This window comes from Loxodonta africana, chromosome 6 (assembly GCF_030014295.1).
Source record: "Loxodonta africana isolate mLoxAfr1 chromosome 6, mLoxAfr1.hap2, whole genome shotgun sequence".
NCBI classification, from domain to species: Eukaryota; Metazoa; Chordata; class Mammalia; order Proboscidea; family Elephantidae; genus Loxodonta; species Loxodonta africana.
The window spans coordinates 93,540,195-93,564,939 of NC_087347.1; the positions used below are offsets into that span (position 1 = coordinate 93,540,195).

Consider the following 24,745-nt stretch of genomic DNA (forward strand, 5'->3'; position numbering starts at 1 on the left):
ATGGATAAATCCCTTTGGAGTCCCTACAAATCTCTACTACATGTATTGACAATGTTGATATATTAATGAACACCTTGGTAAACTTTCGTCTTCAAGCCCTGATGGGAATTGCTGCTATTAGGACCATTTTAGTGGGACTCATGGAAATTGTGACTTGGGCTATAGTTAATAGCCTGGCCATTCAATCTGACGACTGATAACCCTCAGACTGACATGGAAAAAAAAAAAAAAATCAGTTTTGCTCCTGATAAGCTTTTGTTACTTATGTGGATGATCACCAGAAAGGCCACTATGCTGAGAAGGGAAAACACCCAATGAGCAAACCACTCTTGCCAACTGACTACAGAGGCTGAAGCACCCTCTGCTCCAGAGCAAAGAGAGGTGCAACTGACACCCTCCTCAAGGAGAGAATGACCCATGAAGATTCACACACCATCCTAGATTGGGCCTATACACATGGACTGCCACTGTCATCAGAAAATGCAGAATAGCCAGAGAAGCTGACCTGCCTGCAAGGTCCTGGCCAAGGCTAAAACCTCCCCAGGGACAGATTCCCCAGGTGACAGGTCAGGACATTCTTTACAGGTAAATCATATCGAGGCCTCTCATCCAATACAGAGGCTTCCACTGGGTCTTGGATGAACTCCTCACTCTCCATATCACCCCCAAGACATAGGGGCAATTGAGTACTTCAATGGACAGGCTTAACCAGCTGATGGGAGGGGACAAGACAAACCCAGACTGAACTATACATCTCAGACAAGCAATCTGGAGTCTAAATGCAGCAGTTCCCTGCAAGGGCATTTCTCATTCACACTGTATGTTTACTCAAACTGTCTATTCTATAAAATATGTTTCTTTTGTATACAACTGTTCTTGACAAAAGATCTGAGTCCCCACAGAGGTCACTACCTCAAGACTAGAACAGACAGCCTGGGTGGCTATACCCAGGCAACCCATACTTCAAGTCCCAAGGGAGATAGGGTAAGTGAGGAGAGAATTGTTAATATCTCCTTTTCTTCCCAGATTATCTCACAAGGATGGACAGGCCCCTCATTCATGGGCCCCAGTGATATAGGCTTTTGTTAGAGCTACTGATTAGACCAACTGTTGGCTCTGTCAACATTTGAACCAAGATGATGCTTTATCTCCCCACATTGTTCCAGCTGATGTGTCAACATGGAGGGCACCTCATGGACCAACTGCATGTGTAACCTGGTGTACTGAGGAGATCACGTGGTAAATGACTACGGTCAACTACACTAATTGTGGAAAATATCTTTTCAAGCATGAAAGCTGCTTATGGGGGGGACTCCAACTTTAAAAGGAAATTTTTCCGTGTGTAAAAAATGTAAATGGCACAGGAGTAGATGGTTTGACTCTGAGAACAGTATTTTGAAGACTGAGTTTGACATTACTCTGGAGATGGAGAACTTGTACAATATGCCCATGTGGTCGAATATACATTGACTGACTACACCAGCTCTGAATTAACCTGGCCTGGCAATGGTAATACCTTGTTCAGTTGTGCTAGGAAAGTGAACTTTTGTATTACTTGTACTAAAATGTGTCCTGTTCATATAATGTGCCGTATTGAGAGAAATATGCTGTTTTTACATAAATGAATCAGGACACGTAATACCTACATAAGATTGGACAAATGCAGACCTCTGATCTATTCAGTTGGCTTAGGTTAAGCCATGGTCGAGGTGGCTGGTTGGGATCTTTCCTCCAAGAGTCCTGATCAGTCTGCTGGGGACAGTCCTACCAGTAACCCTCATTAAACGCTGCCTAAAGTGATAAACAGGTACCAGGTCAACCAGTTAGGCACCAAACCCCACAGACATGAAGCTTAATGTCCAAAATGGGTGATGGCATACCAGGACTCGGTACTGCTTTGCTTCTTTTTCTGGCATCCTGACGGGAGATGGGGGGTGGACAACTGGGGGCATGGTCTGCCTATATGCCTCCCATCCAGACTAAGTAAAGGCCTTGGGCCCAGAGCATTCTCTGATAAGAAGGCTGGAAACTGGGTGGCCTTCTCTCTCCCAGTTTCTTCTCCTTATCAAAGAAGCCTTCCCCCTGTTCTGGGCACAAAGTAAATTTCTCTGTCTCTTGCACATGCGTGGGCACCACTCGGCACTTGGCCAACCCTGCTTCTATATCTGTTCCCAGTGGGGAGAGAACAAGATATTTCATACTAAGACACAAGAGGGGGAACATGCCAGATTGTAGAGCCCACCTCCAGGGGTGGACTGAAGGGGAAACAGACTTTGCAAGGCAGAACATGGGCGCCCCCATGTGGTCCTCTTGTTCACTACAGTTTGCATTCTTACGTAAGCCTCTGGCATGGAGCCACTACAGTCCACCGCCCTATAAAACCTCTGCACTCCCACTGAAGAGTGTGGGGATCTGCTTTGGTCCTACGGCCACCCAGGACTTAGGCTTATACATAAGCCTCCCTAATAAACTCCTTCACTGTCACACTGGAGTTGCCCATGTCCTTCTTCAGTCTCTCTCTGAGCACCCTCTGTTTTGGGAGGCAAACCTCAAGTAACTTGTCCATGCCTGGACAGAGGTGTTTTATGTATATGTTTGATTTTAAGGGTGAATAGACAGCATGTTTGCATATTGTTAGGAATAACCCAAGAGATTAAAAAGAATTGATGATTCAAGAGGCAGAGATAATTGTTGGGGAAATGCCCTTCAGTGGTTTAGAGGGGATGGTTATCTACTGTACAACAGAGGAGCCAATTATATTTAAAAGCATGGTCAATTCATTCATAATAATAGAAGAGTAGGTAAAGTAGAGGATTACAAATGCAGGTAAGTGGGTAGATGCAATGGTGGAACTAGTAGGATTTTCTTCTATTTGCTTCTATTTTTCTCAATGATACAGAAAGCAAGATTATCAGCTGACAGTGAGAACTGGAAGGGAGGTATTAGGAGACTGAAGAAAGTACTGGACTTATGAAATAATAATTTACAAGGTTAAAAAGATACTAGACAAGGAAAATATATGATTGATGACCGACATTAGAGGTCTGCTTGAGGATAAAAAAAAAAATAGTGACCAAAAATTTCAGGTAAGAAAAGTCAGCATGACTGTATGAGTATTCTTCAAAATAAACTCACTATTACAATCAGTCTCTTCAAAATACCATATAATCATCCTATTTTCTGCATCTTCTCCTGCACTTCCTCCCACCTAGAGTCTCTGTTCTCCCTCATATCTAGACAAATCTTACCTATTATTTAAGAGCTAACCCGTACTTTTCTATTAAGATCTTAATAATATAACTCTATTTTGTTTTCTCCCATTTTTTACAGCCATTGGTGTTCTGTAGTGGTTGAGAGCACACGCTTGGAGTTAGACTGCCTGAATTGAAATGTCAGCTGCATGACCTTGGAGATGTTCCTTTATCTCTCTGAATATATTTCCTAATCTCTAAAACAAATACATGTAGCACTTAATATAATGCCTGCTATACAGTAAAAGTTCAATAAATATTGACTAGTAGCTACATGGAAACCTTGGTGACACAGGGTTTAAAATCTATAGCTTCCAACCAAAAAGTCGGCAGTTCAAATCCACCAGGCACTCCTTGGAAACACCATGGGGCAGTTCTAGTCTGACCTATAGGGTCACTATGAGTTGGAATCAACTTGATGGCAACAGGGTGGCCAGGAGCTACATGGAAACCCTGGTGGCATAGTGGCTAAGAGCTATATCTGCTAGCTACATTTACCATTATCACAGAATTTATCAATTCATTTTAATAAATATTTCTGGGGGAAATTTTTCTCTAATCATTATGCTATGTAAGCTCATTAAAATAAGGGCTGCGTGCTATATTTCATTGTTTCACAAAATTCCAGTTAGAAAGGACACACTGGATAAATATCACTGAAAATGAATTTACTTAATAATTTATATTGTAAAATCCAATCTTATATAGTGTGATGGTAAAATAGTTACTTTATAGTGATTTTTTTCATTTAAATTTCTAAGAAAATCATCTTAGATGATTAACTACATTAACTACATAATGAGGTAGTTACTTTTCTAAGTAACTACATAATGAGGTAGTTACTTAGAAAAGTAACTACCTCATTATGTATAACCAACCAGACAGCTTCCGTGACATTTAAGTAACCATATCTATACTATCACCACTCGCAAAGAAAAAGACATAAAAAGAATAGAAAGAATGCATTTCCTTATTGAAAAAATAAAGCAAGACACTGTAAGTGCAATAAACAAATGTAGAGTGGAATGTACATTTGTATCCATATATTTTTATACCAAAATTATAACCATTACATATGTTCCTTTATTTCAAATTGGAATTGGAGTGGACAAAATGAAATTATTTATTTTTGACATTGTTTTTAATATGTTTGAATGCAACAAAATTACCCAGCAACATTAAAATTCAAACCCCAAAGCCAAATTTTGTCATTTATACAGCAATTGCCATTTGGAAAGTTTATCGGCTTCTACAAGGACAGTTTGTAAGCCCATGATGATATTAATTATGTTTTACAATGAGCATTTTTAGACATATGCCAACATCTCCCATATCAACGAAGTTATGACCTACTGTCTTCAGTTAAAACTGCATTAACTATGAAATCAAATTTCCTCAGCAAATACCATTGTAAGTTGGTATGAGAGTAATTAGAATAATTTAGCCTTCCCTTAAGGCATTGATAAACCAAAAAACCAAACCCAGTGCCGTCAAATGTGTGCAGAAAACATCTGTCCATTGAAAAATCAAGAGGAAGAATTTCATAAAGAAGTCAAATATTCCTTTGATATATATATTTTTTAATCTAGCAATAGCAGTACTATGTTTTCTGAAATTTAATCATTCTGCAAATGTTTGTTAAGAAACCATCTTTACTTCTTAAATTATATTTTTCTTACATGGCAAGTAAAAAATTATAAGTTTTAACCACAAAAGGCTAACTTTTAAAGGTCCGATTATAATAATACTACAATCTCAAAAAGATTTAAAGTTGTACTTTACACAATTATGCTAACATTATACAGATAAATGTACATTGACCTGAGAAAGGTGAAAAAGAAAATGAGAATATTAATTGGATTTTTTATCTCTGTTCCACATCTTTTTAATTTGAGAATTACCACAGTTTAGACATGCTGGCAAAAAGATGTGTCCGCAAATAGTAGTAATTTCTACAATACTTTGATTTATGTAATGTACCCATGCATGAAATTAATTTCACTACCCAGATTAAGAGTAATATTTAAGTATGTCTGCCCCTCTGTGTGTCTGTTTGTTTTTGCATGTGCGTGTTTGGGTGACCTGTCAGCAACAACACCAATCTCCAGTCACCCACATTTGACACAGAGTTATTTTTTTGACTACTCTGTGTTTTCTTCCCTTGTATCCAGTCAGTCACCAATTCTAAAATTCCACTTCAAAATATATTTTGGATCATCTCTGTTTATAATTCCTTGCTCCTTCCTATCTGCCTCAGGTGAAAACACACCCACACATGACAGACACAGTCGAAAATTCACTCACCTACCCCCTCCTGAAGCTGTTCTGAATTTGGTGTTTATCTTTTCCCTCCATTCTATTTCTACATATGCACATTACTTTATGTTTCTAAGGCAACTACCCTAGACTAGCGCCTTATCTAGACATGTTTAAATGAATTTTTAATAGCAACTAAGGAATCTTCTTAAATTCAGGCTTCTCCTATCTGTTATATCGTCTGTGTAACACTACAGGAATATCTATTCCTAAATTACATTTCCATTATGCTATGATTTTGCTCGAAAACTTCCTGATTACCTAGTTATCATGTCATGTCCAACTGAAAGTAGAAAAGTTAAAAAGAAGAGGCTAAAAAAAAAAAAAAGTGGGAGGGCTTGTTTTTAAGATTCTTCATTCTCCTCTCTGGGCCTGTGATGTAGAATAATTGGTTATAATTCTCCAGTCTAGCTGGGTTGTCTACTCCAAAGGCCTCATATGCTTCTTGTCTAAATGTATCAGCTTTTTAACCCTTCAATTGTCCAAATTTCACTATTTTTCCTTTCTTTGTTTTTTAATTCTTTTCCTTTTAAAAATTCTTCATTTTTTTAGAACAAAAGCTGCAGCATTTCATTGTTGTGAGCTCTGATTTTCAATGAGGATAAAAAAAAAAATTAAGCGTTTTTGTCCCAAATCACATAGAATCAAAACATATGGAACAACAATAACAACAAAAAATGAGAAATACAAGAAAATATTAATAGTCACTTTTTTTTTTTTTTTTTTTTTAGAGAGAGTCACCATGAGTCAGAATCAACTCGACGGCAGTGGGTTTGGTTTTTGGTTTATAAAAAAGAAAAAAAATTTTTTCTTTGGTTTATAGTGGTTAAATAATAAAACCCCTTTCAGTCTTAAATAGCTCAAGTAGGAAAAATATAAATATGAGTAGCATGGTAGATTTAAAAGACGAAAACTAAATTTTCTACTTTCTCAATCTGAATTTGCAAAACAAAACAAAATAAAAAAGTACTTAGTCAATTTGAATATATAAACCCTTAAGAGTATAAACAGAGAATTAGCCAGGGTACATACCCAAGTTTATCTATAATCCATGTTCTTAACAAGTAGTTTCATTGGCCCTGCTATAACTAGAATTGGCCTGCCCCTCAATACACACAGCTCTCACTCCTTTGCTTTTCTTCCTGTCCAGAAAACTCTCTTGTTTCTGTCTAATCCTGGTTCCCTACACAGCCCTCATATAAAGCCTGGCTCCACACAACCGTACTTCTGAATAAACACTGGCATGTACTATAGTTTTTTAAATTATTGCATGTCTTTGCATATATAACATTCTATAATGGCGAATTCTATGCCCTCTTAGTTTTCGTGAGTTCACAATTAAACCAAAAAAAAACAAACTCAGTGCCATCGAGTCGATTCCAACTTATAGCGACCCTATAGGACAGAGTAGAACTGCCGCATAGAGTTTCCAAGGAGCGCCTGGCAGATTCGAACTGCCGACCCTTGGGTTAGCAGCCATAGCACTTAACCATTAGGCCACCAGGGTTGCCAGTTCACAATTAAATAATGAAAAATGCTGAATATAAAAAACAAACAAAAGATTTTTGTTTTATAAGAAGTTGAGGTTGTGAATCAAAACTGATGATTAAATTTGCAACTATAAGAAGAAAGCAACTATCACAAAAACAGTCTAAAGTAATAACATCTGAAAGTTACACAAGAGATGCGTCGAGGGGTAGTTAAGTGTAAGCGGAGTTGTGCAGCATGTTGTCTGTCTACAACGGTACACAAATGCGTCTCTGACGACAGATTCTGCCTAGGCATGTCATACTCTAATATCTCATTTAAAAGAAAAGTTAAAGAGTGTAGCAGTATTATTATCCCAAAGGTAATAATAATAGTATCTAACTACATTCTCCCTTCACACACAGACACACAGACATCCTTACATAAAATTTTTTTTTTTTGTATATTTTGGGTAGTGAAATTAATTCTACACATGAGCACATTACATAAGTCAAATTATTATAGAAATTATTATTATCTTCACAGGCAAAATTTTTCTAGCATGTGAATATTGTAGTATTTCCAAAATTAAAAAGAAAAGATGTGGAACAGAGATCAGAAATCCAATTAACATTCTCATTTTCTATTTCTCCTTTGTGAAGTCAATATTACATTTATCATATTTTAACTTATGGGAAAGGAAATGCATATGAATGGACAGGTATGCTTATGAGACTGAGCACAGAAAAATAAATACTGTGGTTTATTTCTGTTTTACGCAGAAAATAAACTATGTCCCTTGAGATCAACTTATTCAAAATTTGTGTCCTAAGGCTCTTTTTTCACTGATAATGCAAGACTGCTAGAATCTTTTTGTCGGCTTGCAAGTATGCATACATAAGAAGCAGTTATTTAATCTAGGATATAAATAGCTGTAATAAATTTCCTATTTCCTCATTTTTTTTCCTGATGAAATATATTTAAATGCCAGTTGGATTATAACCTTCAGACAACTCAATACCAGAATTTGAAGTGCTATTAAATACCTGAATACAAGTAAACGCTAAAGAGCTTTAGAGTTTTGTTTTAATTGCTCATAGATTTTTTATAAATATTCACCCAATAATTACTGTTAACTTCTTATACAAAAAAAATTGCAAAGAGTAAAGGGAGAAGCTGATTGCTTAATTTCCCTTAGTCCATAAAAAGAATTTAAGAGCAAAAGAAAATTCCACAGAATAATAATATTTATAATGAGCCGACAAATCTTTTACATAGACATAATTTCACTAGGAACTCAGGGCACCTCTATTCTTACGTTGTTCAATTTTGCAATTATAGGTGTGTTTACACAATATCATAATTAGTTGTTTCTGTAAAAATGTTCCTTTTACTCCTTACAGTGAAGGCCTGTTATGTCCATTTTTTTATTCTCAAGGGTAACCCTGTATTAGGTTAAAGTTAAGAAATGGTGGTGGTTTGACTGATCGATTAGTTGGTTTAATCAGTGAAAGGAAACTGGGGCGTAGAAAATGAATGACTTGCCTGAGATCAAACAGTAAGCCAGAAAGTAGTCAGAAACCTATGTCTTTTGACTACACGTCTAGAGATTTTTCCCTTATTGTTTGAAAATCTCATATTTGGCTTTTCATTCTGCCAATTTGTTGGCATATAATGGAATAGAGTCAGGTACCCACCTCATGAATAATAATCATGGTCATATTGTTTTCTCTTCTTCCACAAAACCCTACAAGAAAGAGCTATTGACAGCTACCAAGATGCCATATCACATCAAAACATGATTTTCACTGGTTCATAAACAAGATGACCATTTTATATAAGGTCTTTATACATCTATACATTTATAAAATTATATATTGTATTTATAAAATTCAATCACTGCTTTAAAAATAATAAATACATATATGTATCTATCTATGCACCTACTTGGAGCCCTGGTGGTGCAGTGGTTAAGAGTTTGGCGGCTAACCAAAAGGTAGGCAGTTTGAATCCACCAGGTGCTCCTTGGAAACCCTGGCAGTTCTGCTCTGGTCAGTAAAAGTTGAAATCCACTCGAAGGCAACAGATTTGGTTTGGTTATGTACTTGCTTAATGTTTGTACAGTTGCCTTTGTACCTTTACGAAAATCTATATCCATAAACTGAAAACCGAACCAGTTGCTGTCGAGTTGATTCCAACTTAGGGCAAGTCCATGTGTGTAGAGTAGAAATGCACTCTGTAGGGTTTTCAAGGCTGTGACTTTTCAGAAGCAGATTGCCAGGCCTTTCTTCCAAGGCACCTCTTAGTGGGTTAGGTCTGTTATATTGTCTGTTTTAGGAACACAGTAAATATTTAAAAGCTCTGTGTATAAAGAAGTAGAAATTATAATATTAGAATTCTTAACGTATATTTAAGGCATTCAAATATGCATTTCTCAAAGAGGCTTTCTCTTACTACTCTATTCCCTTCACCTTAGATCTTTTATCTGTTCTAAGTTCCATTCAGCAGAGGGCAGGGATTTAATTTTGCTCACTCTATATCCCCAACATATACAACAGATCTTGGCACATATTAGGGTTCAAAAATATGTGTTTAATATTTCTGAATGTGTCTCTTTAGCTTGGTAACTCCTCTCGCTCTTCCTCCAACACTCCCTTCCTTTTAAAAAACTCATCAAATATTAACATAGAAAAGGCAAAAATCATATCTATATACTTATTTGCTTGAAACAGAAGTATTTAAGTCTTGTTTTTTAAAATATAAACTATATATAAATTCAGAAAATCTTAGAAAATATGTGAGCAAATCCCTAATGCTAAGACACAAATTACCCAACCCAAGTTAATATTCATTTTTCTCAATGTTCTGAATCACACAAAATTTCCTGACATTTCACTTTTCCTTTAATTTGTGGGGGATGGACAGAGAGAGATAGTTCATTATAGCTGTCTGCAATTTTATTTATGCATATATGGAGACTACAACAAGAATTCCAGTATTGGCAGGCCTTCAAGAAAGTAAGTAGCTTATTAAGGCCAGTCTTGATTCCACCTAAAATATTCAAGCATCATGATTATCTGCGATCCTATCATTTTATGTCCCTAAAATAATTAAGGTAATGTATTACATATATTAATAAATTAAACCTATTAAATAAATTAATATAAATATTTAAACATTCCTCAGAATGGACATCCCATTACCAACTTGTCTTGACGTTTCATCACAATTGCCTCCAAGAAGAACTACTTTTATCAAGTCTCTTCTCTGTGAAACCATGGGATATTTACTGAGATTTATCCCTCTGAGTACATCTTTTAATATTAGTAGATTGATACTAAGGCCAAGCACAACATTAAAGTGTTTGGACAAATTTCTAAATTTAGTCAAACTAGTTTAAGGGTGTCTTATTGTAAAATATGCTCAGATGTTTGAATGAATTCCCCGTTTGGGCAGCTCAGACACTTCTTAAATATCAACTCAAGTTTTCAACCAGAATAAATTAAAACTATTTTTTAACCAATTATTGGTAGATACCTTTATTTAAATCTTTATATCATGTATATCATCCATCATTATGCTACTTTGCTGTGTCCACATATATAGTTTTTAATATAACTATGCAGAAATTGAACTGTAGCTGACTAATGCTAAAATTAAAAAAAAAATGTTTTCTAGATGAAATAGCTGTTAACACATTTTAACATCTTTTAAATAAGATTTTGGATATCAGATTCATAGGGAATTGCTCAATGCTACTGTAGTTGTTTCCAGGCAATCACACAAGTAAGTCAATCAAGATGACTTGCAAGTGTCCCTAGCGAACTTCACATACACTTTACGATTTGTCTAGGAATTTTGGATGGTATTTCTGTTTTCTTACTGAAAGTGTGCATTGTGATATATAAATATAAAATACGAAATGATTTATTTCACAAATAATTCACAGACTACTTGTAAAATCTCAGAATTCAAGCAATAACACAATTAAGTAAGACATTTCCTATACTTTTTATACTGAGCAATTTGAACCTTCCATTTTAAAATGTTCTGTTGTCCCACAGTGTAAGCTTCAATTACTCAATTAATTAATATGCTAAGTGGCTCTTAAAAGAAGAGATATCATTGGCTATAAATCTTTTAAGTGGCTGCTTAATGAAGATTTGACTTTTTTTCTTGAAATTTTTTACCGTGAGAAATCCCAGATCTGATATAAAATTTAATTTGTATTCAGATAATGGAAAGTCAAGATTTTTTTTTTTTAATCTTAAACAGAATTTACATCATTTTCCTGAATACACAACTATCACATTTACCCATTTTATTACAACTTGGCATATAAAACAATGAATGCAGCATTAAATCATTATAAAAGTTAGCTTCTAAAATGCTAAAAATTATTTTGAAGCATATATTTATTATTATCGTCAAAGATGCAAATATGTCTACATACATGCAAGCAAACACACCACACATATGGACAGAATTATATATAAAATTACATTAGGTCTTGGAATGCACAAATTTAAAATTAGAAGTTTTGACCATTTGCTGGGGACTAAAAATGTCTACAACATGTAGTTATTCGTGATTTCGTTGAAAAAACATTTTGAAATCTTACAATGGTGTGAGAAACTAGTTACTTAGCTACTGAATGAACCTTCTGGAAAGGCATCTCAATAGGGTTTTGGTTACTCTCATTTGGTCTTACTTGAAGTAATTCGGAAAGAAAAAAAGAATCAAATTTAGTCAATATGATGCTAATATCACTATACCAATAATGCAATATAGTACATTAAAGGTGGCAACATTTATTTAACTTACTTATGATCTTATAGTATATAAAGAAAACCATTATGTCTGTAAGAATAACTTCTATTTATATAGAAGTGTATCCTGGTGCATGTTTTCCAACTGGGAGATTTTCTAAAATCTCAAGACATATCTTTTGTGAATGCCAAGACTTTGCTTCATAAGGACTGTATACTAGGATGACAATATTGTACTAAATATTCTGATTTTTATTATATCCATTTAAAATATGTTCACCTATGTAGAGCACAGCTTACAGTTAATCATATAAAAATTGAATATTTCAACATCATTTTTCATGAAGAATTATTAGTTCCAAGTGAATATTTCTTCCACAGAAGATATCTGAGCATTCTAATTATAAATAGCTGCATAATTTGCTGGCACCCATAATAAATAATTTCTAAAGGGTCAAAGAATCATAGAAGCAACTGGCGATTTTTACACTGGAAGAGCAAAGCATATAGATTTTTCAAAGCAAAACGTATAAAGCTTTCTACGTAGGCAAGCAAATAATCTATCTGAGAGCACGCTTGCTCTGTTTTTGGCAAGATAAGGCAAAGCAAAACAAAAACAGCTCATGAAGAAAACCTTACTAAGCCTATGGATTCTGCAATGTCTTTGCAAGTAACATATTTGTAAGTAACATATTTTGCTTTCAGAGAAGAAAACAGTCCATATTTCTCAGTAGATGCATGTACAGTAAATTCCTGCTATGTCATAGGTATTTAGAGCCACGTAGTTCTAGAGTTAGCTAAAGTTCTGAAATATTTTGAAATACGGGGATTACTAAAATGTAAAATTGTACAACACTTGTAAACTCACCCTTCTAATCTTACATCCGGCAGACTTCTGTTAAGGGCAATCAAATCACTGGCCATAAGGTTAAACTGATTGATTTTAAACAGCTCTTTCATCTTCTCCTGGTCATCTTTAGGAATCAGCACAGCTTTTCCCATTTCTCCTGGCCCTTCTTGGTTCCTTGAAATAACAGCTGTAAAACATACACAGATAAACACATACACACAACACACAGATAACGAACTGAATAAATAAATTCAAGCCTTGAGATTAGATACTGAAGTGCATCATTTACATATTGGTTTATGAACGTAATCATCAACCCATTATTGCTTACTTACAAACCATACACTACACTAAAGAGACAATCTATTTCAATTCATTAACTCAATGATGCCTATACAGGTAGATTATGATCTGGCTAGTTAGCAAGACTTAATAATTAGTTACTTAATACAAACTTTAAAAATTCTAGGTCATGTTTTTCAATCTACTTATTAAAGAGAGATGAAATTCTGCACTGGACAGACCAAATTGTGCAAAATAAAAGGCAACTTTTGAAAGTATACCAAGATTAATTTATTTTCATATCTAATTAAATGTTTCAATTGTTTCAATAGTTTACATATCTATTGTCATTATATCTTTATAAAAGCAAGCAAGGTTGATGATTCTTTCACCCCACAGAAATTTGTTTCATTTGTCAAAGCATTTAGAAATGGGTTAAAAATAGTTTAATGGTGATGACATACAATTTCAAATATCAGGTTGGATTTGGATAATATGTGCTCCATAATACCCGTTGCCATCGAGTCAATTCCAATTCATAGTGACCCTACAGAACAGAGTGGAACTGCCCCACAGAGTTTTCAAGGAGCACGTGGTTGATTTGAACTGACAACCTTTTGGTTAGCAGTTGTAGCTCTTAACCACTATGCCACCAGGATTTCCATGTTCCATAATCGGAACTTCAAAACAATACTCTGGGTTTGGCTGTTCAGTAAGACAAGTCAGGGTACTTGATATACAAGTAATGTTCTCGTTATTTCCTCCAAGTTATCACTACACTAAAGAGCCTTCTAAATACTCTACGGCAAGAGGTTTTGTTTTTTTTTTAAATATATACTTACATATGTGTGTGCACATATGTCTGTATGTACATTAACATAATAATAAAGCAAAATCTCAGTCAATCTTAATATTTCCTAATTTACTCTTTAACCATCAAATCATACCCAAAGTCATCAAGTCAATCCCGACTAATAACAACCCTGTAGGACAGTGTAGAACTGCCCTGTAGGGTTTTCAAGGCTGTAATCTTCACGGAGCAGAATGCCACATCTATCTCCTGCAGAGTAGCTGGTGGGTTCGAACCACCAACCTTTTGGTTAGCAGCCAAGTGTTTAACTACTGAGCCATGCAGTCTTTTTCAATTCACCCATTAAGTGATATTAAATTAGGATAAAATGCAAAGAATATAGTTTTGGTCCTACTCTTCCGATGTTTAGTCAGTTTGCCATAGTGTGGTGGTATGCGTGTTGCTATGATGCTGGAAGCTCTGCTACCAGTATTTCAAATACTAGCAGGATCATCCATGGTGACCAGGATTCAGTGAACCTTCCAGATTAAGACAGATAGGACAAAAGGCCTGGCAGTCTACTTCCAAAAATGAGCTAATGAGAACACTGCCTGATATAATGCTGGAAGATGAACTCCCCATGTTGGTAGGATGGTGCAGGGCAGGACAACCTTGCATTCTGTTACACATAAAGCCACTATGAGCCAAAGCTGACTTGATAGCAACTAATAACAATAATAACAACACATTAGTATTACTGAATTCAATTTCCAAATATGTAAAACAAGAACAAAATTGAATCCATCCTACCTTCAAGAATTGTAAAAAAAATTAAAGATAATAATGTGTGAAAATCATTTGTAAATTATAACATTTAATAAAAATATAAATTCTAAAATAATATAAGAATTTAGGTAAAACTAGGATAAGACATAATAAGGGAATTTGCCTCTGATTTGACCTTCATAATTATAGAACATCAAGAGTATTAGAACTAATATATAACAGATCATCCATTTGATTGTTCTCTATAGAAGTTTATCCTGATTTGCAATGCCATGAATCGAATTATAAAAGAATACAGGCATTTCTAAGGACCTTCAGATGTGGTTATCAGGAAGGTGATTAGCCTAGAAATCCTCTCATATATAGAAAAATGGTAAAAACTGGGAAGTTGTAAAATGGAAAAGAATATGTATCTAACCTTGAACTGGTTCAAAGATTGCCATATAAAGAAAGTATAGGAAAAGTCTAATACCACTTCAAGACTCAAAAAAGAAATAGTGATAGGAATTATACAAAAAGGCATATTTTGCTCTAAGGAAGAAAGAAAATGTTAACAGTGAAAATTTACCCTGTAAATTAGTAAGCTTATTATCCCTAAAATGAGATGCAGTTGTTGGAGTTGGCTTTGGGCTGATTTGTGCTCTTGGTGGGAGGGTGGACTTAGATAGACATTAAAATACCTTCCATTTCTAGAATTTTTTTTTTTAATTTTGATTCCACAGATACTGTTAAAAATGAATTTTTATAGTTCCCTCAGGAGTCCTTCTGATTCTGAAGTGAAGAATATAATGAGAGTACATGACACCTCCTACTAACTACGGATATTTAATTTAGAATTTTTTTTTTAACATATTCTGGTCTGTAACGTTAATCACCACCTACACACAAAAAAACTAGGATTAATAGCTGTTTTGTTTTTCCTGGTAATTTTCTTTTTATATACATTCATGAATTTTAGGTGAAATTATTTTGGTTTACTTTCTATTTTTTAGAACTTTTAGAAATTAAGAAAGCAATTCAACCTTCACAGTTCTTTACAATGCCCTCCACAAATGCCAACAAAAAGGATTATATTATGGAGAGAGACTCCAGGGTCAGCATGCTTTCAAAGCTTGGAGGTGAATAAGATTAAACTTTTACTCTATGTGGAAAAGGTATGAGTCTCAATTACAACATTTTAGGGCAGGAAGATCAAGTTAAGGCACAAAAAGAGTATTTGGTATTTGCAATATATTCAAAGTTGTGACCATACGCTTTTCTTAGTATCATGAAGATAATAGTTTTGTCAGTTGTAGTTGGAATAAATGTATCACATTATACTATTATCATCAATAAAAATAAAATTGTCCCAAAATATTATCCTCATACCTAGAACTGGTTTGTAAGTAAGCACATCCAGCCGTTCTCCTTAATCATTCTCAGTGTCTTGGTGGATAATAACAGCTTAATGTGTATCAGGTTAAGAGTCTTCTCTGAGAGTTAAATACACTTCTCTGTAATAGCCTCTAATGGATGCATATTTGACATTTCATAAAATGTTTTTCTCGTGCATGAGCAGACCTATTGGTGTTTTTCACCTTGTTCAAGCACAAGGAATGCTAAGTAATCATAGTGTGGAACCAACCTTTTTATTTTTCTGGCTTTTACCTGAAATTATGCATCTTGCTAGAAGAAAAAAAAAATTCTCTGTCTTTAACTAACATAAATAGGAAATGGGAAAGAATAAGCAACTGGTCTATGTGGTTTAGCTAATCTGCCAGCACCTTTAAATAGCAGCTTTCATTCTTTTTGCTCACCTGTTGATTTCTTCCCCGCTACATAGCTGAAAAAAAAAAAAAAAAAGACCACCTACAAAATATCATGATCCTCTACAGCTTAAAAAGGAGCCCTGGTGGCACAGTGGTTAAAGCACTCAGCTGTTAATTAAAAGGTTGGCAGTTCGAACCCACCAGTTGCTCTACAGGAGAAAGGTGTGACGGCCTGCTTCTGGAAAGATTTACAGCTTTGGAAAACCTAAGAGGCAGTTCTACTTGTCCTATAGGGTTGCTATGAGTAGGACTCGATAGCAGGGATTTTTTTTTTTTAACAGCTTAAAAAGTAAACAAAACAAAAAAGAATTGTCGTTGACATCTGATATATCCATGCCACTTATCTACTCTAATACCAGTTGCCCTCCAGTCAGCCCTGATTCATGGCAACATCATTTGTGTCACAGCAGAACTGTGCTCCATAGGGTTTTCAATGACTGATTTTTCAGTAGATCACCAGGCCTTTCTTCCAAGGCACTCTGGGTGAATTCGAACTTTCAACTTTTTGTTGGCAGTTGAGCACACTAACTGTTTGCACTATCCAAGGACTCCATCTACTCTCACAGGCAAATGAAATACAGAAAGCAACTAAATTATGGATTTTTGATTATTGACTATAGATGGAAATGTCCCAATTCCAAAACTGCTTTGGACTAAAAAAATAGAGAGATGTACTATGATGCAAGCTATTTTCTTCCCAATTATATGATTGAATCATTCAACCAATGCATAAATAACTAATTTGAGTTGAAATGGCATTATAAAGCTTGTAGAAGCATGACAAAAGCAGACCGATTCTATGAATATCTTTCAATTTCTTTAACACAGAATGTATTTTAAAGATTTAGGAGATTTACTTTAATTTTAGAATACCCAATGATAAAGGATGACCATCAAAATATAAACAAACCAACCTAAAAATTCACCCAAAAGAATACTGCATGTTAATAGCATTATTTGCATGTGCACATGGAATTATGAACATTTTCTTATTTGCAAAAATGCTCCATTCACAACAAACGTTTTCTGTTTGAAAAAGAGAGATGGCAGCCCATATCCAGGAAAAGGCTTGAAAGAAATGTTTAAAGTGGTTTTTAAAATAATGAATTTATTCTGTTAAAGAGCACATCAATTATTGTAAAAACATAAAATTGAACCAAAATGTAAATAGTATCCCGTGTGCCATGCTTTCAAAAAAAAAATTTTTTTTTCAAGTCATATTGCCACCCTCATGTCTACCATTGCTTTTAAAATCGTCCTTGTCATTGACACTGCAATTCTTCTCTCACTTTTATCACTTCCAATTTGACTATTGCAATAAATTAAAAACATTAACTTCTGGTCTTTTTCATCTTGAATATTCATACTCCATTGCCAATAAGTTAATTTCCCTAAAATAATCTTTGTTTTTTCTTGTCAACCATATATATATAGTAAAACCTGTGAAAGCCTGAACCTATGTAAGCCAAAAACCTGTCAGAAAAGAAAAACTCAAATATTTTCCACTAAAATGAGTGATAGAAAAGTGAAATGACTGCACCCTGCCAAAGGCAGAAAACTTGCGACACCCAGAAAAAAATGAGGCGTCCTGTTGAGTTCTGGCTCTCACAGGTTTCACTGTATCTAAAAATTTTAAATCTAGCCCAGCTGACTACAAATTGTAACCAGTTCCTCAAGGGTGCCTTCAAGGTCTTGCAGAAGCTAGTACAAAACTCATTTTCAGGATTATTTATCACAACTCCCCTTCAGAAAAGCCTCTCTCCCAGCTAAACTGGCTTATTCTGTGTCTTTAATTTTTCCATTCATTCTGGACACAAAAATTTACTGAGTTCACATGCTCTTCTTTTATCTAAATATCAAGGACATAGACAAACAGGTGCACACACAAAGAATGGCATGTATCTATCTAGGGAGATGGGAAGAAGGTAAGGAACTCGCTAAATATATTTTTATTTCTGTCGACAGTGCCCTTGACTCATAGGAAATTCAATTATCTTTGCCACACTAAGCTTTGGGAGCACAGTTCCCACTGCTTCCTATCCTCTCTTCTTGCCCTGTCTTATGGAAATTCCAGCCTGGCTCCTACTTTCAGAATACTCCAGGCAGGTACCAGTCATCACCGTTTTGGCTAACACATCCTCTCAAACTCCAGAGACACCATCAAGCTTTCCTAAGAACTCTCACCTTGCTGTGCTTCAGTAGCGACAGGGAGCAGACCTGTTCGTGCATTCTAACATCCAGCTATCCAATTACTGCAGAATTCCCCAGAGTCTGGGAAGTTTTCTAGGAATCGTCCCACTTGGCTTGGTTTTAAATGAAGTGGGATGAGGAGGCAAAGTATAATAACCCTGTTGCATGGGATTGGAAGGTAATATGCTAAAGCAGACCTAACTAGTTGGTAAGCTCCTAGTTCCGTCAATGACTGCCTCTTCAAAATTGCCCTTTTCAATTTCTAGTCTTCTCTTTTGTAGTACAGAGGTGGGTAAACTAACTCGGCTACAATGGTCTAGTCCTGGTTTTAAACAATGATTAGAACGATTACTCACTTATATGAGGCATAAATGGTTCTCACTTCAGTTTGCCCACCATGTGCAATCACGTGGTGAGACAGAGGCTACCGCAGTTTTTAAGGGTCTACCTACCATAGTAGAAGGCAGCCTTCCTTTGCCACAGACGCATATGCCACGGGCTTTTCTCACTGCATCAGCATGCCTACAGGAACCTGGCTGTACACTACCACACAGGGTGCCTGGGAAGGATAGTAGGAAGAGCAGCTTGGAGCTCTTAGCAAAGCCCAGATGGAGATGTCTGGCTTTTCCTAGGCTGCTCTTTTTTTAATGTAAGAAGTACTTATAACCTGTGATAACAGCTCTGTGAATTTAGCTGAAATTACAAGACAACTGTTGTCTCAGATGATGGTGCTCTAAGTGCTCAAGGAGATAATGATTCAGCAAAATAAGAAGTGAGAATTGACTACTGGCTAAGTCAGTCACCACTCCTTTGTCTATATTCATTCTTTACACAATTTCTTCACCTGCTGTTGTCTCCTACTTTGTTGTCTTTGGTCTTTTGAATTTTTACTTATTATTTTTTGTTATTTTGGTTGAGCTTTGGGAAGGAGTGGGAAAAAATTTAGGTGCTTGGTGCTCCACTTTCCTAGGTAATTAACTCAGGAGTTTGATCCGCCATGTTTTAAAAACTTCTGTTTTCCTTAGTAAGAAAAATCTACCAAAAACCTGGGGAAAAGGGTAGATAAAAAAGCAGTAAACTACTCCATGGATTCTGAAAACTGTAACTTTCTGGTTTCAGATTTATGGAACTGTTTGTAGCAGAGTCCAAGATAAAAAAGAAAAGAAAAACACCAGAACCAGCATCATAACCACTTTATCCTCTAGATCGTGCTCTTTTGTTGTCAAAGGAAAGACCCAGAGTTTGTCATGGGTAAATCTTGTTAAAATAAGGAGTTCAGTATATACTTGCTTTGGCCCATTTCTGTTAGAAATGATAAATGGCTTTAAATATCAATATTATTGTTAGCTTATAAATTCAACAACCAAATCTATTTAATTAATGTAACAATACATAGCAATTCATTTACTATGCCTTGAAAAAAGAACTATAGTCCCTTTTTATAAAATTGACATGTGACAATAACATCTTTTTTTTTTTTTTTTCATTTTTCATGATGGCCTTAAGTGATGGTCAGGTTTTTCAGTAAGGATTTTTATGCAGCCAGAAAGCTGTAAATAACAAGTCCTGACTGGATCGGATACAGCAGACATTAGCTACGGTTTCCCGGGAGTGTCTCTCCTTTTAGATAATCAGTAAAGGGACATTTTCGATCAGCTAGCTAAGTAAAGGAAGTCCTGGTGGCGTAGTGATTAAGTGCTATGGCTGCTAACCAAAAGGCCAGCAGTTTGAACCTGCTAGGCACTCCTTGGAAACTCTATGGGGCAGTTCTACTCTGTCCTATAGGGTCACTATGAGTAGGTAATCCACTCTACCGCACTGGGTTTGGTTTTTTGGTTTGGATATAAGTAAGTGAGAGATCATCCACAGAGCAAAGGGAACACTGGTCTCCAAAATTATCTTTCACTACTTTTTTAAAATTAAAAATTGCCTCCATGAGCAACTGCTCCTTTGCCATGAGACTAGAAGAACTGGGTAGTGCCTGGCTACCATTACTGAATATTTTGATCAAATATTCCATAGAAGAATTCTAATCAAAAGGGAGGAAATGCAGAATAGAATTTCAAATTCTCAACGACTCCAGACTTTCTGGAGCCATGGAGGCTGAATGAACTCCTGAAACTATTGTGAGAATGGTTCCACAACTTGAAGAATGTAACCAATGTCACTGAATTGTACGTGTAGAAATTGTTGAATTGCTGTATTTCTGCTGTGTATGTTCTCAACTATGATAAAAAAATATATAGATATATAATTTCATGATAAATAAAAATAAAATAAGCTCATTGTAAAAGATAGAAGAAAAAAAGATAAGAAAAGCTACCCATCATGGAAAAAAAAAAGTAAAAATTAATGAAACTACTGCTTGAAAGAACAGCCATCTTTACTCATAAACACACATATTTAAAATAGGATCATTCACAAATGCTCAATTTTACTGTTTTTATCATTTAAAAAGCAATTGTGGGTATCTTTCTATCAATAAATATGTGAATTCACACCTATTTTCTAATGGTTGTAAAATATGCCTTAGGTTGTATACACCATTACTTAATCAGTCCTTTTTAACTGAACATGTATATTGTTTTCAGTAATCTCTATTATAAACAATGATGCAATTAATACCCATACATCTTTGAAAATTTGTCTGTAAATATGTTTGGAAAAAAAACTGGTAGAAAATTAATAGGGAATTGCTGATTAACCATGATCCTCCAAATAATTGTTATTACCTTCCAAGGACCAAATTCAACTTTCAGATAGGTGGTCATTCTCTAGCTTTTACTTTATTCCGCTATGCCTTTTATAATACTCCATTACCATCATGTATTTATATTATGGCAGAATGTGTCTAAATATTGAACTAACCCATTTTCCCTTTCTCCTGGACATATACAAAAAAAAAAATTTTTTTTTTTGACATATAGCTGTGCGATATTCCCCAGCAAATAAAATATGCCAATACCAGTCCTGACCCAAAAAAAAACATCCCATGGGTGATTCTCCGTGCTTTTTCTTCAGCTGTAGCAACTTTGAAGCCATTTGTTAAAGATGGCTGAGCTGAAAGAAGGTTATAGCAGGGGCTGTGAATCACCACTCAGAGATGCACCAACTGCTGATGGGGGATACTAACTTCATGATTTATATTTTTGTGCGGGGCAACTCTACTGTGCTAAATCACTATGATTTTGCTTTTAGCTGATACTGTTATTTTTATTAATGCACTTTGTTCTTTCCTTTTTTTGCCTATGAGATTTACCAAAGCATTCTGCCCCAACTTTGACCTAGCCCAGTGCCTGGCACTGATCATGCAATTTGTGAATGAATTGAAAAGAGTAGAAGGAAACTTTGAGACAATCTTGTTCAACCATGAGAAGACTGATGAACAGAGAAATAAAGATAGATGTTTCAAAATCGGTTTCCTTCACCTCAGAGATGCATAAAATTATTTATGGTGTTACTAAGAAAAATAAAATGACCACTTCATATTTATTTTTTTGTTAAAAAATAGCATTTACTAGTATTTAATATTTTGATTGGGAATAATGTATTATGTATGTCGTTTATAAACAAGTTTACATACGTTAGCACAAGTTCAATTATGATGTCTTACTGATAGCCAAGACGTAATTAGAATATTTAGAGGCTATTACTTTAAGGACTTCAATCAGTTCACAAATTCTATCCTAAGAATGTAATTTCAAAAACCACTACTTAACATAAGGGAATATATGATTAATCTATTTCAATGTTCCAACAGTAAATTTTAATAGACATAACAGTTTATATAACTGTTACAAATGATTCCCGGTAATATCTCAACATAAACTAGGACTTAAATATCGTCAGCTATTAGCCATACAGGAAACCCTGGTGGTGTAGTGGTTAAGAGCTATGGCTGTTAACCAAAAGGTCAGCAGTTCAATTCCACCGGCGCTCCTTGGGAACCCTATAGGGACAGTTCTACTCTGTCCTATAGGGTGTCTATGAGTCAGAGTCAACTCGGCGGCAACAGGTTTGTTTTTTGGGCTCTCTCACCGACAATTATAATTTCATGAGATGTTCCATAAGATCAGTTAATGAAGGAAGTATAGGCATAGATTAAATAAGAACCCACCCTATACGCTAACACCAGAAAACCCTGGGTTGTGCAAGAGGTTTGAGATCAGCTGCTGACCTAAAGGTTGGTGGTTCAAACCCACCCAGTGGGTACCACAGAACAAAGGTCTGAAAATCTGCTTCTGTGAACATTACAACCAAGAAGACCCTATGTAGCAGTTCTACTCTGTAACATATCAGGCCACCATGAGTGAGGATCAAATTGATGCCAAAAGGTTTGGTTTTGGTTTTTTATGCCAGTACCATCTGGAAGCTGATTTAATTCCTCCTCTTTCTCCTTGTGGTTAAGAGCTTGGCTGCTAACCAAAAGGTTGGCAGTTCAAGTCTACTAACCACTCCTTGGAAAGCCAATGGGGCAGTTCTACTCTGTCCTATAGGGTTGCTATGAGTTGCAATTGACTCGACTGCAATGGGTTCTTCCTCTTTGTAGGGTAGGAGACATACACACAGATGGGTTTTGTTCCTATATCAAAGGCCGCAGTTCTTGTTAGATGGCCTATTCCATACAATTACCTTTTTATGGGTTCAGATAACTGTTCCCTCCCTTCCACTTTAATGTCCACAAGTGGCAATGACATAACCACTGATTACTAGTCCAGCGTACAATCATCCCTTGCTCTGCCGACTCCTTTGTACATAGTCCTTGCACTCTTCTCTCCACAGCTTCTTGCTTGAAGTGTGCCATCTGTTTCCCGCTGATATAAGAGTTTAAAAAGAAATGTGCTTAGCATCTAACCCTTCATTTTTCCTGACTGAACACCACTTTAAATCTCTAGTGTACTTTCTAAAGGTCTTTGTTTGGGTGGCGGGGGGGAGGCGGAGATCATGTTCCTTGATCAATTAAAAAATGTATTAGCATGTGTCTGTAGTAAGTTATGTTTATGTGTTCAAAATTAAATATGTATTACTCTAAACCAAAAATAGAAAAAGTTAAAAAATAAAGAGAAATTCTAATATTTTCTTTTCCCTTCCCAGTAGTCCATCTTCTGCATTCTTGGGGTATATAATGGCACTTTGGAAATCACTGTAGATAAAATAACATTCTTTTTTTTCTTATCTCAGGACCTTTTGCTGTCACATTGCTTTGATTACTATATAGGTACCATTTCATTTTGGCACTGACCTCTTGATGCTAGATGTGCGGTTGACTTTTTTTTATTGATTATCCTTAGTGGCACAATATCGAGAAGAGAAAATTTCTGAATAGGATTTCTGAGGTCCAAAATATGAATTGGGTTCAAATGGTAGCCATGCTTTGCTGCCTCTCTTGAGAATCACGTGGTCACTTTTCATAGAATAAGATGTGTTAAGGTATTGTATATGTGTGTTTATTCTGGTGTGGAGTGCTTAATGGGTTGGGACGTAAAAAACTCGGAGAGTTTAGGATGATGAGGCACATACAATGGAATAATGAAAGCCCTAATTCCTTGGTTTATTTTAAATATTAATCAAAATGTATTCCTTAGATTAATCAGTTGCCATCAAGTCAATTTCAACTCACAGCAACCCCATGAGTGTCAGAGTAGAACTGCACTCCCTTGGATTAGGGTTATAATATCGACAATTTCTGTGCTAACCAAAAGGTTGACAGTGCGAATCCACCAGGAGCTCCTTGGAAACTCTATGATGCAGTCCTACTCTATCCTACAGGGTGGCTATGAGTCGGAATCGACTCAATGGCAATGGGTTTTTGGTTTTTTTAAGAGCATGAAGTCAATAACATTTTATAACATTTGTATTTCAGAATGATTAGATGTAACCCTGACAGGAAGAGTCCATATTCCATCAGTAAATTTAGAAATATATAACTGTACCAATTCTTCAACATAGTTGTCAAGCAGTGGACCCAGATTTTCTATTACCTAAATGGTTCCTTGATTTTTAAATCAGAGCTCTCTCAGAAGCTCTAACAATAATTTCAGACCATCAGAATAAACTGATGTAAGTTTGTTGTAAGAGATTCTGTAATGTAAAATGTACCATTTACCAGGTGATATTTTGATAATTATTTTTTCCATGGAGAAAACTGGTGTAAGAGAAAAAATTTTACTTCTTCCAAAACCAAAACCTAACCTCAGCGATCATGTAGCTAATCACTATCTGCCCCCTACTGCCAC

General features: G+C 35.5%; 1 protein-coding gene across 4 annotated transcripts in view; it reads right to left on the reverse strand.

Annotated features, from left to right (window-relative positions):
- GALNT13 (polypeptide N-acetylgalactosaminyltransferase 13) overlaps positions 1 to 24,745 on the reverse strand; it is a 537,747-nt gene that overhangs the window by 356,739 nt on the left and 156,263 nt on the right. For 3 of the 4 annotated variants that reach the window (XM_064287134.1, XM_064287132.1, XM_064287131.1), the window contains exon 2: positions 12,672 to 12,840. In XM_064287134.1, the coding sequence (XP_064143204.1) occupies positions 12,672 to 12,840 (169 nt within the window). The remainder of the gene's footprint in view (positions 1 to 12,671; positions 12,841 to 24,745) is intronic. The other variant, XM_064287133.1, reaches the window with a different exon arrangement.